The following is a 16,265-nucleotide window of genomic DNA, read 5'->3' on the forward strand; positions in this document are numbered from 1 at the left end:
GCCTTTGTGTGGGAGCACGTGTTGTTGAGGATGGAAGCTCATCCTTAAGTGAATATTGTTTGTCTCTGATCTTCATGTCTCTCTCACTCCGCTCTATCTCTTTCTCTTCCTATCTCACACTGCTCATTTCTTGCGGCGAAAGTTTGACAGCAGAACTGCAGCACGTCCTGCAAACACATTGCAATTAGCATCATTCGCTTCAGTGCATCCCAAACCACTCACTGATGAAGTTCAATCAATTCGCGTTAATTATAACTTTCTCAGGAACACCTCTAATCTCTTCACAAGTTTGATCTCTCAGGGGCTTTTTAGGTAACAAGCTGTGGCAGGTAGTTTTAAGAAGTAGCCTTTCGGAAAGTGGCGTTTGTGTATAGCCAAAGGCAACTATATGTGTGTGTGTGTGTGTCTATCTATCCAGACTCACTCCCTCCATCTCTTCTCTCTCACCAGACATTGACGACTGCCAGTCCAATCCATGCCAGAATGGAGGAACCTGCATTGATGAGATCAATTCCTTTGTGTGCCTTTGTCTGCCCAGCTATGGTGGAGCCACTTGCGAAAAAGGTACGAGTGTGGAAGGTTGTGCTGCTGAATTCGATTCGTTCCAGTAAAAGGGGTGTATGTTGGGTGTTCCCAGAGAATGGAGGACAAAGAGGAGGTTAAGGAGGCGGCTGACTGAATGTGAGAAAACAACTGAAGCCAGAAACTAAAGGAGTAAGGATGGAGATGGTGAGGGTGAGATAAAAATACGAGATGAGGAAGGTGAAGAAGTGAAGTGACAGGTGGAGAGGTGGAGAGAAAATGAAGAGCATGGAAGACGCGGCGGACAAGCATGAGGATCTGGCGCCGGAGAATAAGTATATACCCGAAGAACAGGAGGTGGGGAATGGTGGATAAAAACATCCACATTTCGAAAGACAGAGTTAATGAGGATGTGTAGATGGAGACAGAGGGGCACAGAAAACCAGGGGGTGAGGATGTGAATGTAGACAAAGAGCTGGAAAAAGGAGGAGGAGGGGAGAGAGGGAAGCCCTCTGGAATAATGTATCGACTTTAGACAGAACACCTGCGTCCAGCTGGTTTTGTCTCTCATTATGGGAATTCCCATGTGGAAGGGGGGCTGTGAAGGAGGGTGTTCACAAACTGTGCATGTTACATGGAAACATGGTCAATGTGTCACAACAAAACAATACTGAGGCTTGCTCACAGCTGCTGGTACACTTTGAATGCATTTTTACCCCCAATTCATGTCCAGAGTTGCCCAGATTTCATCATAGAATAGAATAGAATAGAATAAAATTACTCAATTAGTCCTAGTAGGAAATTCTTGAATGGATTGTCTAGTCTAAGAATCTGCATGAAATACTTAAAAATGCATTAAGAAAAACAAAAGAGCATAATGCAGGACATTCAAAGTGAAGAGTATTGGTTTCATTTAGTGGCGTATATAAAGCTGATTCTCTATGCCTCTGTCATGTCACTTGATTAAGAGATTATTTTTACTGAATGCCTAAGTTGCCTGGTGTAAAGGTGGTGAAGAGCATTTTACATCTATTTTATATGATTTGTTGTAATGAGGGATGAATTTCACATGGCAGCTTTGTTTGAAAAGCAATCCATTTGACTGAAGCTTGTTTTATTTACTCACTCATCAACTGCATAATGCTGGACTGGAACTTACCTCAGGGCATTTGGATTTGTTGTTGTCTCCCGGCTTTTAACGTGCATGTGTTTGTCTTACTCTCAGATATATGTTGTTTTGATTAAAAGCATCTGCTTGATGTACATGAAGATGATGTTTTGCATCTAAAATAGAGATCACTACATTCAGTCAAATACATCATGTTTTTAAAGCATTGGTTTTTATCACTTGGGGCCATAACCAGTATGCCAGAGGGTTCATTTTGGGCTGCAGCATAATAATGTTAAGTGTAAAATTTACTAAAACTTTGATTGAAACATTTCCATTATGAGTCAGAAAGACAAGACGGAGGAGTCGAGGTACTTCCAGCAGTTTTCACAAAACAATGCGTCACCTGGTGCTCTCTTCCTCCTTCCTAATGTATAACCATCACGCCCCTTAACACCGCCCCCTTACTCCTCTCCACGTCACGCAACACCGCCCCCTTGCTTCCATTTGGATGTGAAACAATCCCCAGTTCCATTGAAGTAACTACTATATTTCCAATGTCTTTACTGAGGATCATAGTGTTTTAATTTGAGTCACCAAAATCAGAATACTTAGCCACATTGTTAGGGGTTGTAATAGCATGCATGTTGAAGACAGAAAAAAATGCCACAAATGACTTATATCAGCCATTACTTACGTATATTTGGCATAATTTAATTTTATAAAATTTTTTGTTAAATGACACTGATTTAATAATAATTACAGAAACAAAGCAAATAACACACTTTCAAGGTGACCATTTTGTGGGTTTACTTGGTGGTGAGGCTGTTGATTGCATGAAGCTAAAGAATCTCCTTCATTCTCTGCTACGAGATATCTCAGGAACATCTCTCTAGAACTGGACTTCTGGGCTGCTGTTGACAGTTTTTTTGGTTTCAGGTCCTTACGTATGCATGAAAACATTATAGCTAACAAATTTACAGAGACTGTCCTCAACCATCAAATGTGATCTTCAAAGAAACTAAAGCCCTGTTACACTCAATGTGAAAATATACACAGAGGCAATCAGTTTGCATAAGCTTTTTTATAATGACCCTCTTTCTTTCTTACAAAAATGATTGATCATATATGAACGTCACTCAAAGTTCTTCATATCAATAAACATGAAAATGATCACAAATGTAGGATGTGGATAACAAGAATAATGGCAATGACAATGAGAAGATACAACACAAAAGCAAAAATTAAAACAGGCTCAAATGTATAGCAAAGAAGTAAATATCAAGATATATTGCAGCTTACAGTGTAACTTGTTTTGATAACTATCAGATGACAGTCTTCACAGTTTGATGTATGTCAGTAATTCAGTAATATTTATATATGCTACAATGTAAACTGCTAAAGAAATATAGATGTGATGCACCAATAACGTGCATATGTCTCAGTCTCGGTATTGTTTAAAGTCTACAGTCTCAGAAAAGTCTTGTGAACACAGTAAGATTTGAATAAAAGTGTGATTTTTGTTTCTAACTTGCAATGATTGAATAATTCAAACCGCTGCGCACCTTTTAAAAGATGAGAGCACAAAAAAAATACCACCATTAATATTTTAAAGCCTGCAGAGATTTTAGAAGGTAGTACCAGTTTCGGAGGTGGAAGAGGCTTACACATCTGGACTGATGCTAAATTAAATATAACCCAGCCAAGTTCTGCAAGTCCAACTTGACCTCTGACCCCTTAGCTCTCAAGGGTTGTGGCTTTAAATGTCTAGCTTTTTTTTTTTTTTTTAATAAATGGATCTGGCTGCCAGTGTCTCCCTCTGGTTTTTCCTGCTCAGTTTGGTCCGATCTGGGACTCTGAGGGCAGAGCGATCAATACAGAACGGACAGACTGAGGTGGATGACACATACTGAGCAGGAAGTATTAAATGCTGCAGAAACTGTAGCAGGACTTTTGACAGAAAAATAAAAGATCTCATGTTACCAAGAGTTAAAAAAAAAAAAGATTTTCAAATCAGCTCCACACTTGAGGTTGTTTACTGGATTTCAGCAGTTTGACACCTAAATTGGCACAAATTAACTTTACCGACAGTCACATTTCTTCTCCAATTAGCTTGTTGAATAGCTTCATTGTTTCATGTTCAGTTTGTTGTTTTTCTTCCATTTCCGTGCCTGAAATCTGCTGTAAACATCAAATGTTTTTCATCTGACTTACTGAGATAAAAGATCATTGCATTCAAATCCCTTTCCTGACATGTTAATTATTATTTCTTCAATGATCGTGTGTGCTTGATATTTTAGTATATCATTATTATTTTGCTTGCAAAATTTAAAAAAAAAAAAAAAAAGACCTCTTGCTTCCTCAGTGAGCATGCTTTAAGATCACTAATGATAGTTTCAAATACTGCAGTATTCATAGTTTGATTTAGTGGCTCATAATCTAATGAACTCTTTGAGTCATTATCATATCCTCTGTTAACGCCTTTTAGTCCTTATAAAATACAGGTTGTTTTTGATGAAGGTACAAACATTTTTTGTATACAAGGCCATCTGCCACTGTCATGAACTGCATTATTATGTAAGATTATGTGATCTCAGAGCTTGACCCATATTTGGTCTCTAAATTGAGTCAGGTCTTTGCTGGCTCCGTTTTGATGACTCTCCTCTGTGGCTGAATAGTTAAAAGTCCAGTGACTCCATTGAGGTTCAGTACTAAATTGCTCGAGTGCCCCTTTAATCATACTGTCCTCCAGATTCTCATTATCTCTTAAGCTGCCCAGTTTTATCTTCCACTAGAGCAAATGTTACTTTGGTAACTGCCGTTTACCGTTTCCCTGTGGTCATGACTATTGCCTTGATATTTATGGCCCTCCTGCGATGCAGATCATGAATATACAAACAAAAGAGAAGAGCTGAACATATGTGAGTCATAGTTTAAAGCTATCATAAAAATGCACAGCTTTTTTTTTTTTTTTTTAAAGCAGGGCTAGTTATTTAAAAAATAACACGTAGAAACACTTCACACAGCTTTTAGAGTGTCATAAATAAGGACTAAACTAGTCTTCAATATTATATGTTTGCCGTATAAAGTTGGGTTATTTTTTCTCTCCCCTTTTCCGTTCTTTACCCAAAACAAACACATACAGATATATCACCTGAGCGAGACTCTCATTTGACATGCGCTGCAGCCGTATGTGCATTTCCTCTCCCGCTACGCCGCCGCCTTCAAGGCTGATTGGGAGCAGCAGGGCCGCTTGTGTAAATCTAAAGTCTGTGTTTTCCGTTCGCTTTTATCTTGTGTCACTCTGCGCTGGCAGCGACGTAGGAATCGGCTGTGAAAAGTACAATTTGCAACAGGCATCGCTCTGCCGTTTCAGCGTGATCTCAGTTTGATATCTTGAGGGAGGTCTGATCTGCGACAGGAGTGACAGAAATGAACTCATTTGTTCCACCGAGGCTTCCACCCATTTAAATGTCATCCAATTGGTCCCTGTCTCACTGCAAGGATTCAGTTTTTCTTCTTTCGTGCATGGTGTGTTGTGTGTTGTGTGTTGAGTTTGTGTGTGTGTGTGCGTGTGTGTGTGTGTGTGTGTGGGGGGGGGGGGTTCAGATCTATGAGTTGTGAGCTTACAGGGTAGATCTGGTCCACTGCAGGCTCCCTTCGGCCTGTTACCATGGTGATCCCATCAGAGAGTCAATAATAGTGAGTTGACAGGGCTGAAGTCCTTCACTGAATGTACTGGGAGTGAAAGAAATGGTCTGCTACTAACAATTTTATTTACAGTTCAGGTCTCTTTATTTTTTTTCTTTCCCTTTGTTTTTTTCTCTCTGTGGAGCTAAAGAGTGGAGATTCTCTGATAAAGGACTTGCAGCATTTGTTATCTGATTGTCTAACAATTAATTCTTGTGCAGCGTTTAGTTGTTATTAGTGATGAAAAGATATTTGCTGAGAAGAATAGGCAGTTGTGATCAGAGAGTCGCAACGGGGGGGGTATTTAGGGGTGGGGGCATGCAGCCCAATCGGAGGAGGCAGAAATCAAATCTTACCCAGCCTGACAGAAGTGAAAAGTGACGGAAAAAGCTTTCCGCACTCATCAGCTCCTTTCCTGCAGTCTTCTTCTTATCCGTCGTTCACTCTGCGATTCTTCCCCCTCCGTCCTTCGAGGGAGAAAGACGGCGTAATGTGTGAAGCTGAGAGTGCGGATTTGTTGCTTTGCCTTTCCACTACTTTCGACACCTCTGTTTCATGTTGCCATCTCTTTTTATCCTCTTCTCTCTCTCTCCCCCTTTACCTTTCTGCTGTCATTCCCTGCACTTCATGCATCTTTTTTGTACGTCTCATCTCTTGTGCTCCATGGGAGGCTTTGTTACTCTTTGCAAGTGTGTGTGTGTGCGTGCCTGCATGATTCCGCGTGTGTGTTCCTGTGTACAGGCATGAAAGCTTGCGTGTGTGCTTGTGTGTACACGAAAAGAAGTACCCATACAGAGGATTACTATGTTCTTGCACTAAAAGGCATCAGAACACAATAAGTAATATGAGTGCATGCGTGCGTGCTTCTTCATGTGAGATTACAGGATGATCTTCTGCGTGCTGTGAAGTTGCAGACAACTAAAAGATCTTCACTCATCTACTGTCAAACACACAAACACACACACACACACGCACGCACACAAACACACTCGTTTCTCCCTTTGAAACATCTTTTTGACATAATACATTCTTTATTCCTCAAGATTGTAGTTTAAACTTTCTCAAATAGGTGAGTCTTAACGTATACAGACATTTATTGACGTGTTTCTCTTTCTTCTGTTTTCCAGTTGTGGCACATTATTTGAGAAACACTGACAAACAAGCATCTCACCCCACCAAGCATCAAAAATGTATTTTCTTTCCGTTTGTAAACATCAGCTGAGTTGACAGCGAGACGTTATGACTCAGAGCAGTGAAATTACTGTGTTGTGAAGTAACGTGTAGATTCAGTGAAATTGCAATCTGTTTCACTGGAAATCCTTTCTTGGCTCACTGTTTCCTACCAGAACACATATTCTACAAATTGAAAAAAAACAAAACATCTAAGTATTGTTTAGCTAAATAATTCCTGCTGCTTAGCTATCTTCAAGTATCTTTCAGTATTATGGTTGATGCAATGCTAAACTTATACTTTGGATTTTTTTTTTTATATATCTGATCATTAATATTCTCTACATTGTTCTTGGAGAGATGTGAGCGATCCCAGCTGTTCATTGTATGTCTGACTGGTGGCCGTTGTGTGACAACACAAGCAAGCAAGCCAATGGGTTTACCATCCAAGTGTGTGTGCAGATTGTAGAGATTGGGACATCCATCAAAAACTATTCAGATAACAGAACTTCACAAAAAAATCCAATACAAATTGTACATGAGTCAAATTGTCAAGGCAAGACAGCTCGTTGGCATATACACCCACACACAAATAGTATACATGCACACACTGTCTGGCAAGGAGGGGGCTCTGCTTTTGTTGTGCCAATTCATTAATATATATATATATATATATATGTATATATATATATATATATATATATATATATATATATATATATATATATATATATACATTTCAATCTAACCCTGTGAGAGCCTGACATGTAACATTGACCAAATATGAATTGTTATAAAATACGATGTAATAAAAACTAAAATGTAATCACTGGTTGATTATGTGACAAAAGTGCTGAGCCCTAATTGAAATTTTAAAAATAAGTAATAAAACCAAAATGTAACAAGTGGTTAATAATATAAAAAGACACTGAACTTAAAAACGTTCAATCTGTTGTCTATTTCTCCAATCATCAGTACAAAATGATGCAAAAGCAAACCTATTAAGATCATATTTCAATCTTTTTACATTTTTGACCAGTTATTGCATTTTGGGTTTTAGTAAAAAAATTTTAAGGACATTTCAGGCTTAGCACTTTTGTTACATTATTGACAAGTTATCATATTTCAGGTTTTATTACATTATATGTTACAACAATGTGGGTCATTGATACATTTTGAGTTGTCGTTACATATCGTGCTCGAACAAGCCTGGATATTAACATAATTCTTAATTAAAATGTATCCAACCTGTAAGACTTGGGACAGCTGTTTTTGTCTCATCAAGGTATTCTGACTCCCATAAGTTGATCTCAGGCTTTATACTCCAAAGTGATACTCAGAAGTATGTTCAACACTAAGTTATCTTTTGACAGGAAAAGAAAAAGAAAAAAGAAAAACCTACACAGCATCACGGGAATGCAAAGTAGAGCACAAAACCTCCTCCTCCAAAGAGGATGGCGGGTGAATCTGGGGCAAACAGATACTAAGACTTTTGCATATGCCGATGCCAGCAGCAACGCCAGTGCAGCTAACTGGAGGCAGGCGGCAGACGATGTAGTTTCACCTACACAGTGAGACTAATGAGGAGCAGAGCAGCCTGGGCCGACTAACAGCGGCAGGAAGTGCTTCCTTTAGTCACTCTGTAACTATACACCGTTTTATCACTTTCACACTATAACCCATTAACCTGTCATCGCTGACCTTTTCACCTGCATTAACATGTGCACTCCCTGTTTCTTACATTGAAGGTAATTTACTTGAAGTAATAAAGTTTTGCTGTGTGCACTGAACTACTCACCCCCAAAAGACTGGAGCAAAATGGTCTCCTGTTAATTGAAAACAAATTCCTAAATTCTCATATTTAAGAGTCTGAATAAGAAGCCTCTTAAAATGATTGCATTAGTATCGTCCATTTATGGAACTGTGACTGCTGTCAGTCAAACTCAGGCGCAAATCCAACAAACTCGCTAACACAAGGTCCTGGCTAGTTTCCAAACAAACCCTCAAGTAGTTCTACAAAAGGTTGATGGACCTGTGATCAAAATATCAACCGAAGCTGTCTAAACAGATCAAACACAAGTCGTGACTGACTTCAGAAAGGCTGTATGCAGGCAGCCAATCATAATTGACATACTCAACTTCCTGCTGCTGTTTTGACTCCTTTATTATATATTTCAAAGCAGTGGTGAGTTCTGAGCTGGTAAAAATACCACTGCAATAATCCAGCTAGCCAAGCACAGAGCATTTCTGTCAAAGCTATGTCACAGAATAAATCTTTTGGTCCTCCATTAAAAATGCCAGTGTGACTGTAAACTTGACTGTATTAAATTGCAAAAGGTACCTTTTCTTCAATATTAGTGTGAATCTGTTGGTGCAAGTGCAAATTCTGAACAGAAAACAATTCTCACAGAAGTCACTCTGCAAATCTATATATTTATAGCGACACAATTCAACTACTTTGTGTCTCGTATATAACAAATTTACCCAAAACAGTTACAAACTGCAGCAATCATGAACACTCCTTTAACATACTTTAACACCAGTAGATTTATATGTGTCACAATGAAAGATTTTTGCTTTAAAACACATTATGATACAGAGGGAAATGTGACAAATTGACTTCTGCTTTTATAAAGCTTATGAAATGATGTGATTGATGGTCATTCATTTTCTTTGCCTCTGTGATTTTCCAAAACAGCTTTCCAATTTTCATTTGTCCTTGTATAATGTTGTTATTACTTTAACTTGACATTTAGCTCCAAAGTAGTAGTCCTACCATTGAACATTTAATATTCTTTATCTTCATAAATGCCATGGAAGAAGTCATGCTGGTCTTACTGGTCTGTTTCTCCTGTCTTCCGTATGATAACCTTTCCTCCTGAGTTTAGTTGCGCAAACACCTTCAATAAATAGTCCCTCATTTCTTCATTCCCTTGGACAACAATTTTTCCTATTAAATGATAGAATTGCATTCTTCACTTGATGTGTTATGTTATTATAAATGGCATTAAATAGATTGAATAATGACAGTTTGTGCTTATTTTGTTTTCATTGTGGAGTTGCAAGTTGCTGACCCTGATTTGACCTCTTGTTTCATCCACCTCTCTTTTGAAATGTGTTATTATTTCTTTATCTTTCTTTTCTTGTGTAGCAGTGTGGGGTGGCGCTGGAGCTTTTAGCTGCAACGTGTCATTCACCAACTCATTAGTTTTAGTATTAGCTCAATTCGACTCCATGGCTCGGATCAGAGGGGAAACGAGCGATCAGTGTGAAGTGGACAGGGGTCAGGTGTGCCATTCCATTAGATCGTCCATTGCTCGTGAAATGATTCGACGCACTGTCCGTTGAATTGTCATCACAAATAACACTTTTTAGTTCTCATGGCATTTGAGTTTTTTGATAACTTTCTGGATGTGAAGTAAGATTTATAATGTACATCGAAGGACTTTGATACGTCGTCCCATGCAGTTTTTATTATTTTTGAATGGTCTCTTCTGCAGTCTTTCCTTACCGATGAGGAAAAAACTCCCTGCAATGTTACTAACATCAAAGTCGACTTACAGAGGCGGTGACTTGGAGAGTATTGCTGAGTGAAAAAAAGTTGTCCGAAACCTGTTGTGGGTACCGAAGGGAATCATTTGGAGCTGAACTGAAAGTGAATAAAAATCTGGGGGGGAGGACTGAGGGGGTGAGAAAGAAGGAAGCTTACTAAATCCTTGGAGCCTCTTCCTCATCTCTGCTGGAGGCCAACAGTGTGCAGCTACATTACTGCTCCCAGAAAAACACCAGAATCTCCAAGAAAACTGTCAGCAACTGAAATGGAATATGTTGAGTATGCTGTGAAAAGTGGGTGTAATATATATCAACTAAATCCTCTTTGTACAAATAGTGCCGAAAACATAATTTCAAAATGGAAAGGAGGTCATTTTTTTTAAACTGTCATAAACTGCTTCTCGTTGGCAAGGCCCTGGGGTTAGATGAAATTTACTCATAAAATTTAACATCCCTGTTTATCCCCGATTAAGGCCCTGTTTACATGATAGTGATTTCAAGTCAATACACATCGTTTTTGCATTCTTGTCTCTGAAAAGCGTTGTTTTTAGATGACAGCATTTTGAATTAGATGTCCATTTACACCGAAATGACAGAAAAGCTGAAAACATGAAAACAAGGTGTTCGAGTGGCTGCGCTCTGGCCGACGCCTTCGCCTTGAGGCGAAAACAGAGGGATTCGTGAGGAGCTTCTTTCCTTAAGCTGTCAGGACTGTGAACTCTGACCTCCAGTCAGCACCTCACAAATAGAGACAATAGACGCGTATTTGTTTGTACTGCAGTATTGCACTTTTGCACATCATACAGATTGCTTATTCTCTGTGTGGAGGCACATCCTCACTTGTGCACATCCGCCGCCTTTTTCACAATATGCATGCCATAGTAGTGTGGGATTCTGCCTGGTTATGGTTCTTATATACTATAGTTTCACCTACTTATGTTTTGTTCTATTGTTTTATTGGTTTTCTTTTGTGTTTTACACCCTTTGCAAATTTAAAAATGTTTTTGCATTCGTAGAGCCTGGTGGACCATCGCTGCATTTTACGGTGACAAATAAAACATCTAATATAATCTAGTCTAGTGTAGTATAGGCTATCAAGAAAACAACCTGATGTTGTTTTCATGTGTAGAACTGTGTACTAGTTCCATTCCCAGTATCATCTATGGACGTGGAGTTTTGGTCATTACCCAAAAATGAGATCATGGATGCAAGTAGCTGAAATTAGTTTTGTCTGCAGGGGGGTGGACAGTCTTCGTGACAGAGTGAGGAGATTGTTCATCTACGGGACACTCAAAGTAGAGCAACTGCTCCTCCAGCATTAAGATGAGGCAATTAAGATTGTTTGGGCATCTGATCAGGATGCTCCCTGGTTGCTTCCCATTGGAAGGGTACCAGACATTGATAACTGAAAGGATACCCAGAACTTGGACCCGGACCGGCTGGAGAGATTATATCTCTCTGTTGGTCTGGGAGCAGCTTGGACATTCCCATCCGGAAAAAAAAAAAAGGATCTGGATGAAGTTGCAAGTGGCATGAAAATGTGGGCTTCTTTGCTCTTCATGCTGCCATAATGAGCCCATGTGAATTAAGCAGGAAAGAAGGTGGAGGAGGGTATGCATTTGGCGGAAAAAACAAATAGGAAATTCCTACAATGCCCAATATAAGGGTTTTTTTATGCTACGGTGTATTGAACCAAAATTTAACCTGTCTTTATATTCTCTATAAATTGATGCATTACCAACTGACACCGATGTGGAATGTGGTGTCAGAACCAACCAAATTCTGTACCAGGGAAACAAGTGTTGGCAACAGAGTGATGCTAAAAATCTTTTAATTTGGTTACCTCCACTCATCAGACAGGTATTCCTGTCTTTGAGAAGGATATAAATCCATCCTGTATACGTCTTTACCCATCTTGGTTCACAGGGGACTGGACGAAATCCCAAGTGAGTGTTGATGGAGGCAGGTTGCTTTCTGAACTAGATTGCCACTCCAGCGCAGAGTCAACACAAAGACAGACACTCATGCATAATCACACTCACACCAAAGGGCCATTTTAGACTCACCATTTACACTGATGCTCATTGTTTTAGACTGTGGGAGGAGACTGGAGTATCTTTAGAAAACCCATCCATGCACAGCCAAACATACACCTTCCACACAAAAAAACTGCAAAGCCAGACTTGAACCAGGGATCAGATATGGTATTATTTACACCTGTAGCCATCTCCACTTGTCCATGTGTCAAAGTGTCCTTGGGCCCGATGCTGAACCCTGAATTGCTCCCAGTGGTGTACAGAGCCTTTGTACATGACAATTGATGTGTGAATGTGACTGATCACAAACTGTGCTGAGACTGCTGAAGCAGTAAAAATGTGCCATTTAAGTCAAGTCAATTTACCTGACTGAGCAAAAAGTAAGTTTAATTGATCTCATTATGAAAGTACCATGCTGTGTGCAGTATATAACATATGTTATTAGTTTAGTGGGTGACTTGAGATGCAGAATCCACCTTTCTGTAATTTCACTTCCCAGGTTTTTCTCATTGTGGGTGTATGTGGTCCTCGTGTTTCCTTCTTTTTATTAGCTGAACCCTTACCCTGAGTTGTACATTTTTCTTCTTTCCCCAGGTCTGTATAGCTTGTGTGTTAGTATTTGTTATTTCCCAGTTTGCCTCAGTCCCCGGTGCATTCTTGATGTCTCTTGTGTGAGTTTTCTGCTCTGAGTCTGGGCGTTCTCCTTCTGCCAAGAGTTCTCTTTTGTTCCCTGCACTGCTGGTCTTGATTTGTTGGGTTTTGTAGATTGCTTTTTTTGGGCACCAACCCGGCTCTGATTAAAGACACCCTCTTTACCTGAAAGTCTCAAGAGTGTAATTTGTTTAGGCTCGTTTCCACTGAAACAGTGAACTGCTTTCGTGATACACCTGAAAGGATCCACTCATTTGGGCTTGGGCCAAGTTTTGAGCGTCACAATCCTCTGCGCCCTTATCGTGTCATTGCATTTTGGCAAGTGGTGACCATTCTTGAAATCCCATCGTTCAATTATATATGTCATGCCAAGTTTGTGTCGTCATACTGCACGCAGAGCAACTTGACTACGCCCGTGTTTCACCACCTCTGATTTGCGTTTTGGTTTTTGCTTCTGCAAAGTACTGTTCTCTCTGAGTGGCATTGTGACTCAGCATTAGATCTCAGAGTTGAGAAGGAAGGCACCCGACTTGACAAGGCTTGTTGTAATGCTTCTCTGGTCTGTCTCTGACTATGTCGACATCGCCAACTCAACTGACAACCTCAGCAATAAAAATGCAGCTCAAAATTAGATTTGGTGCATCCTGCGGGTCTTTAGAGCCTATTAAATCTAATGAAGATTCATGTGTTCTAAAAACATATTGAAAGGGACACGTGCCAAGACTGAGAAGAGAGGGAGCCCAAGGCTGCCTGCTGGAGTCACTCACAGAAAGAAACTCAGGTGCAGGTGCAGTTAACAGAAGCATACACACAAAGACATTTATTTCCCTTATTCTCTAGTTGGGAAGAGGCATTTTGAATAAAGAAACAGCAAATCACTTTCTTTCACCCAAATTGCTTTTAGTGTTCAAAACGTGTAAATTCTTTTCGTCAAAGAGTAAAGCCTCGCAAATCAAGAGTGCTTAATTGGACAATGTTCCTGCAGCAACTTCCTCTCCCTCATAGAAGAAAGATCATTCAGATGAGAACAACCCCATGAAGAAAGGGTGGGTGGAAACAGGAAGAAGCCGAGAAAAGTGTTACAAAAGATCAAAAGGGAAAAAAGATGGAAGAAGAGGGAAGAGTTTATATTTCTCCAACTTGTGATAAAGAGTTATTGTGATGGAGGTATGTAAAAGAGGACTTTGAGATTTGAGAAAGGCTTTCTGTTCTGCCGATTACTGAGGAGATTGTGCTCGCACGGCAAAGTTTTGAAGGCCTACACAAGCTGTTGCACGTTCTTGTCCTTTATTTGTTGTCTTCGTACAATTCATTGCTGACACACAAAAAACTTTTACAACAACCGTTTCAGAAACTTGTTTTGTTTTTATTGAACAAGACAACTGCATCCTGCAACAGAGTCTTTTCCAGTGAGAGAGCAACAAAAACACGCACTTTATTGGCTAATTGTCTGAATTAGAATATGTGTTGATTTAGGGGTAAACATATTTCAGAACAAGTATTTTGGTTCAACCAGATGTTTGATCCTTGTGCCATTTTCAGCTTTTCTTTCCATGACTGGCAATATTTTTTCCAGCTTGCATGCAAACGTCAGATAGCTTCATGCAACATCTCTGCGTTGTGTTCAAACAACAAAGCTGCAGCTTTTTTAGGCTTGATTTTGTTCATCTTTGTGTTTTCTCAGATGTCGTAATGAAATGGCGTAAAATAATAACTCGCTTGTACACACACACACACACACGCACGCATGCACGCACACACGCACACACACACACACACACACACACACACGCCAAAATCACCAAAGCAGACACCCATGGCAAAAGGTCTGACAAGGTCCAAAACAATACACTTCAGCAAACATGGGTCAACATGATAGATGACGCAGCTGGCAGCTGAGTGTGAGGGCAGTTTTTTCTTCAGCATGGATATATCAGTGTCAGCCTCTGTTTCCCTCGCTGATCTCTATTTAATTCATTGTCCTTGGTTCATGGAAGACATTACACTGCTCACCTGATCCACTCCCATTTTAGCCGTTTTTGCCATTCAGTGTTTTGAACTTATTCCTCTTGTTAGTGAAGTGTGATACGGGGCATTAGTGGCCAAGAGGTTAAGGGAGGCAAGAAGGAATCTGCTCAGGGGCTCCACTATGAGTCCTCCACTGAGTGAACATGGATCGCATATCTGCTGTGGTGAACCGAGAAGGGAGCACACGGTATAAAAACAGAATGTGTGACACAAAAGATTTAATTCAATATTAATTGACTTTGTGGTCAGAGAAGGGTACTACAAATCAGGTTGTGTGAATTTATGTCAAAGAAATAGACTATTCCCCATATTCCTATTATCTAACATTCCGTTTTCAGAGCTAATAAATGTCCAATTTTTTTATGATCTGTCATCCTCAACATCTCAACATTTGATCGTAGTGTTCCTGCTTAAAGCATTTATACATCTATAGTTCACATTACTATGACAAGGGGAAGAAGTGCCCCGCCAGCATATGAGTTATAGGCCGTGTAAATAGCTCAGTGGTTTCCTTCTGTCCTGAAGAAAACAACATTCACCTAAAATTACATTGAAAAAAAAAATGCAAATACTGTACTTCAGTGGCAGCTTGCCAATAGAGGGTACCCCCACCCCCACCCCCATCCCCATCTGCTTGTATTTGTTTACAAGTCTGTTGATAATAGTGTCATCTTAATAAGTGCTCTCTATTCACCGGCTGTTTAAAATTGTCCATCACTGAGGACCGCACCATATTTAAATGAAGTTAACACTGGCTGAAATTGAAGAGCAACACCAAAGAAATTTACCAACAGCCACCACTGAAATACTTATCTTTGACACAAGATTCAACTTTGCAAATGCTTACATTCAGTAGTATCACGAGTATAGAATTGTTTTGTCTCAGTCAGCACATAAATACCACCCTGCAGCCTCTGAGTCTGCAGGTCAATGTGTTCGCTATTCACTGCACCTCTGTCCCCCGTTACACTGATCACAGCGCCTTCAATCACATCACCTCTGGATTCAGGTGAAACCAAGGTCTCCTTCTCGGAGTGCTACAGCTTCAGTCACTTTAACCTCCAGTTTGCTGATTATGTGGATGATCGATCTTACAAATGCTGCACAGACGTAGTGAGCTGCTCCCTCTGGACCTGATGAAAGCATGCGTTTCTCGTTGCCGGCCCACTCACTGGCAAAGATGCAAACGGTGGCTACACAGATGAAAAGTTATTGTCTGTGCTGTCAACTCCTCATGCCGATAGCACACAGAACTCACTCATATTATGTGTACCACCTGCGTGAATTCTGGTGTCGTTGCTGTGAAGTCCAGTGATGTCCTGTTTTTTTTTTTTTTACCTCAACATCCTTCATCACCATCAATCTGTTAAGACATGTCCACCGGATAATTATGTTGAATGAGTGCAGTGGCAGACGAGCATCAGTCATTCATGATTCACTTTGTAACTTTTATACTATTACATCCATTACTGCTAATTGTGAAAATCACAGCATTAGAATGTTCCATT

General features: G+C 39.9%; 1 protein-coding gene across 1 annotated transcript in view; it reads left to right on the forward strand.

The window, feature by feature from the left end:
* The window catches only part of ncanb (neurocan b), a gene marked incomplete at its 3' end in the record, with an annotated part of 120,943 nt that overhangs the window by 81,066 nt on the left and 23,612 nt on the right, over positions 1-16,265 (forward strand). Inside the window, exon 10 of the mRNA XM_080506282.1 lies at positions 451-564. Coding sequence (XP_080362408.1) covers positions 451-564 — 114 coding nt within the window. The remainder of the gene's footprint in view (positions 1-450; positions 565-16,265) is intronic.

The sequence above is a fragment of the Blennius ocellaris genome (assembly GCF_963422515.1).
Source record: "Blennius ocellaris genome assembly, chromosome: 12".
Lineage (NCBI taxonomy): Eukaryota > Metazoa > Chordata > Actinopteri > Blenniiformes > Blenniidae > Blennius > Blennius ocellaris.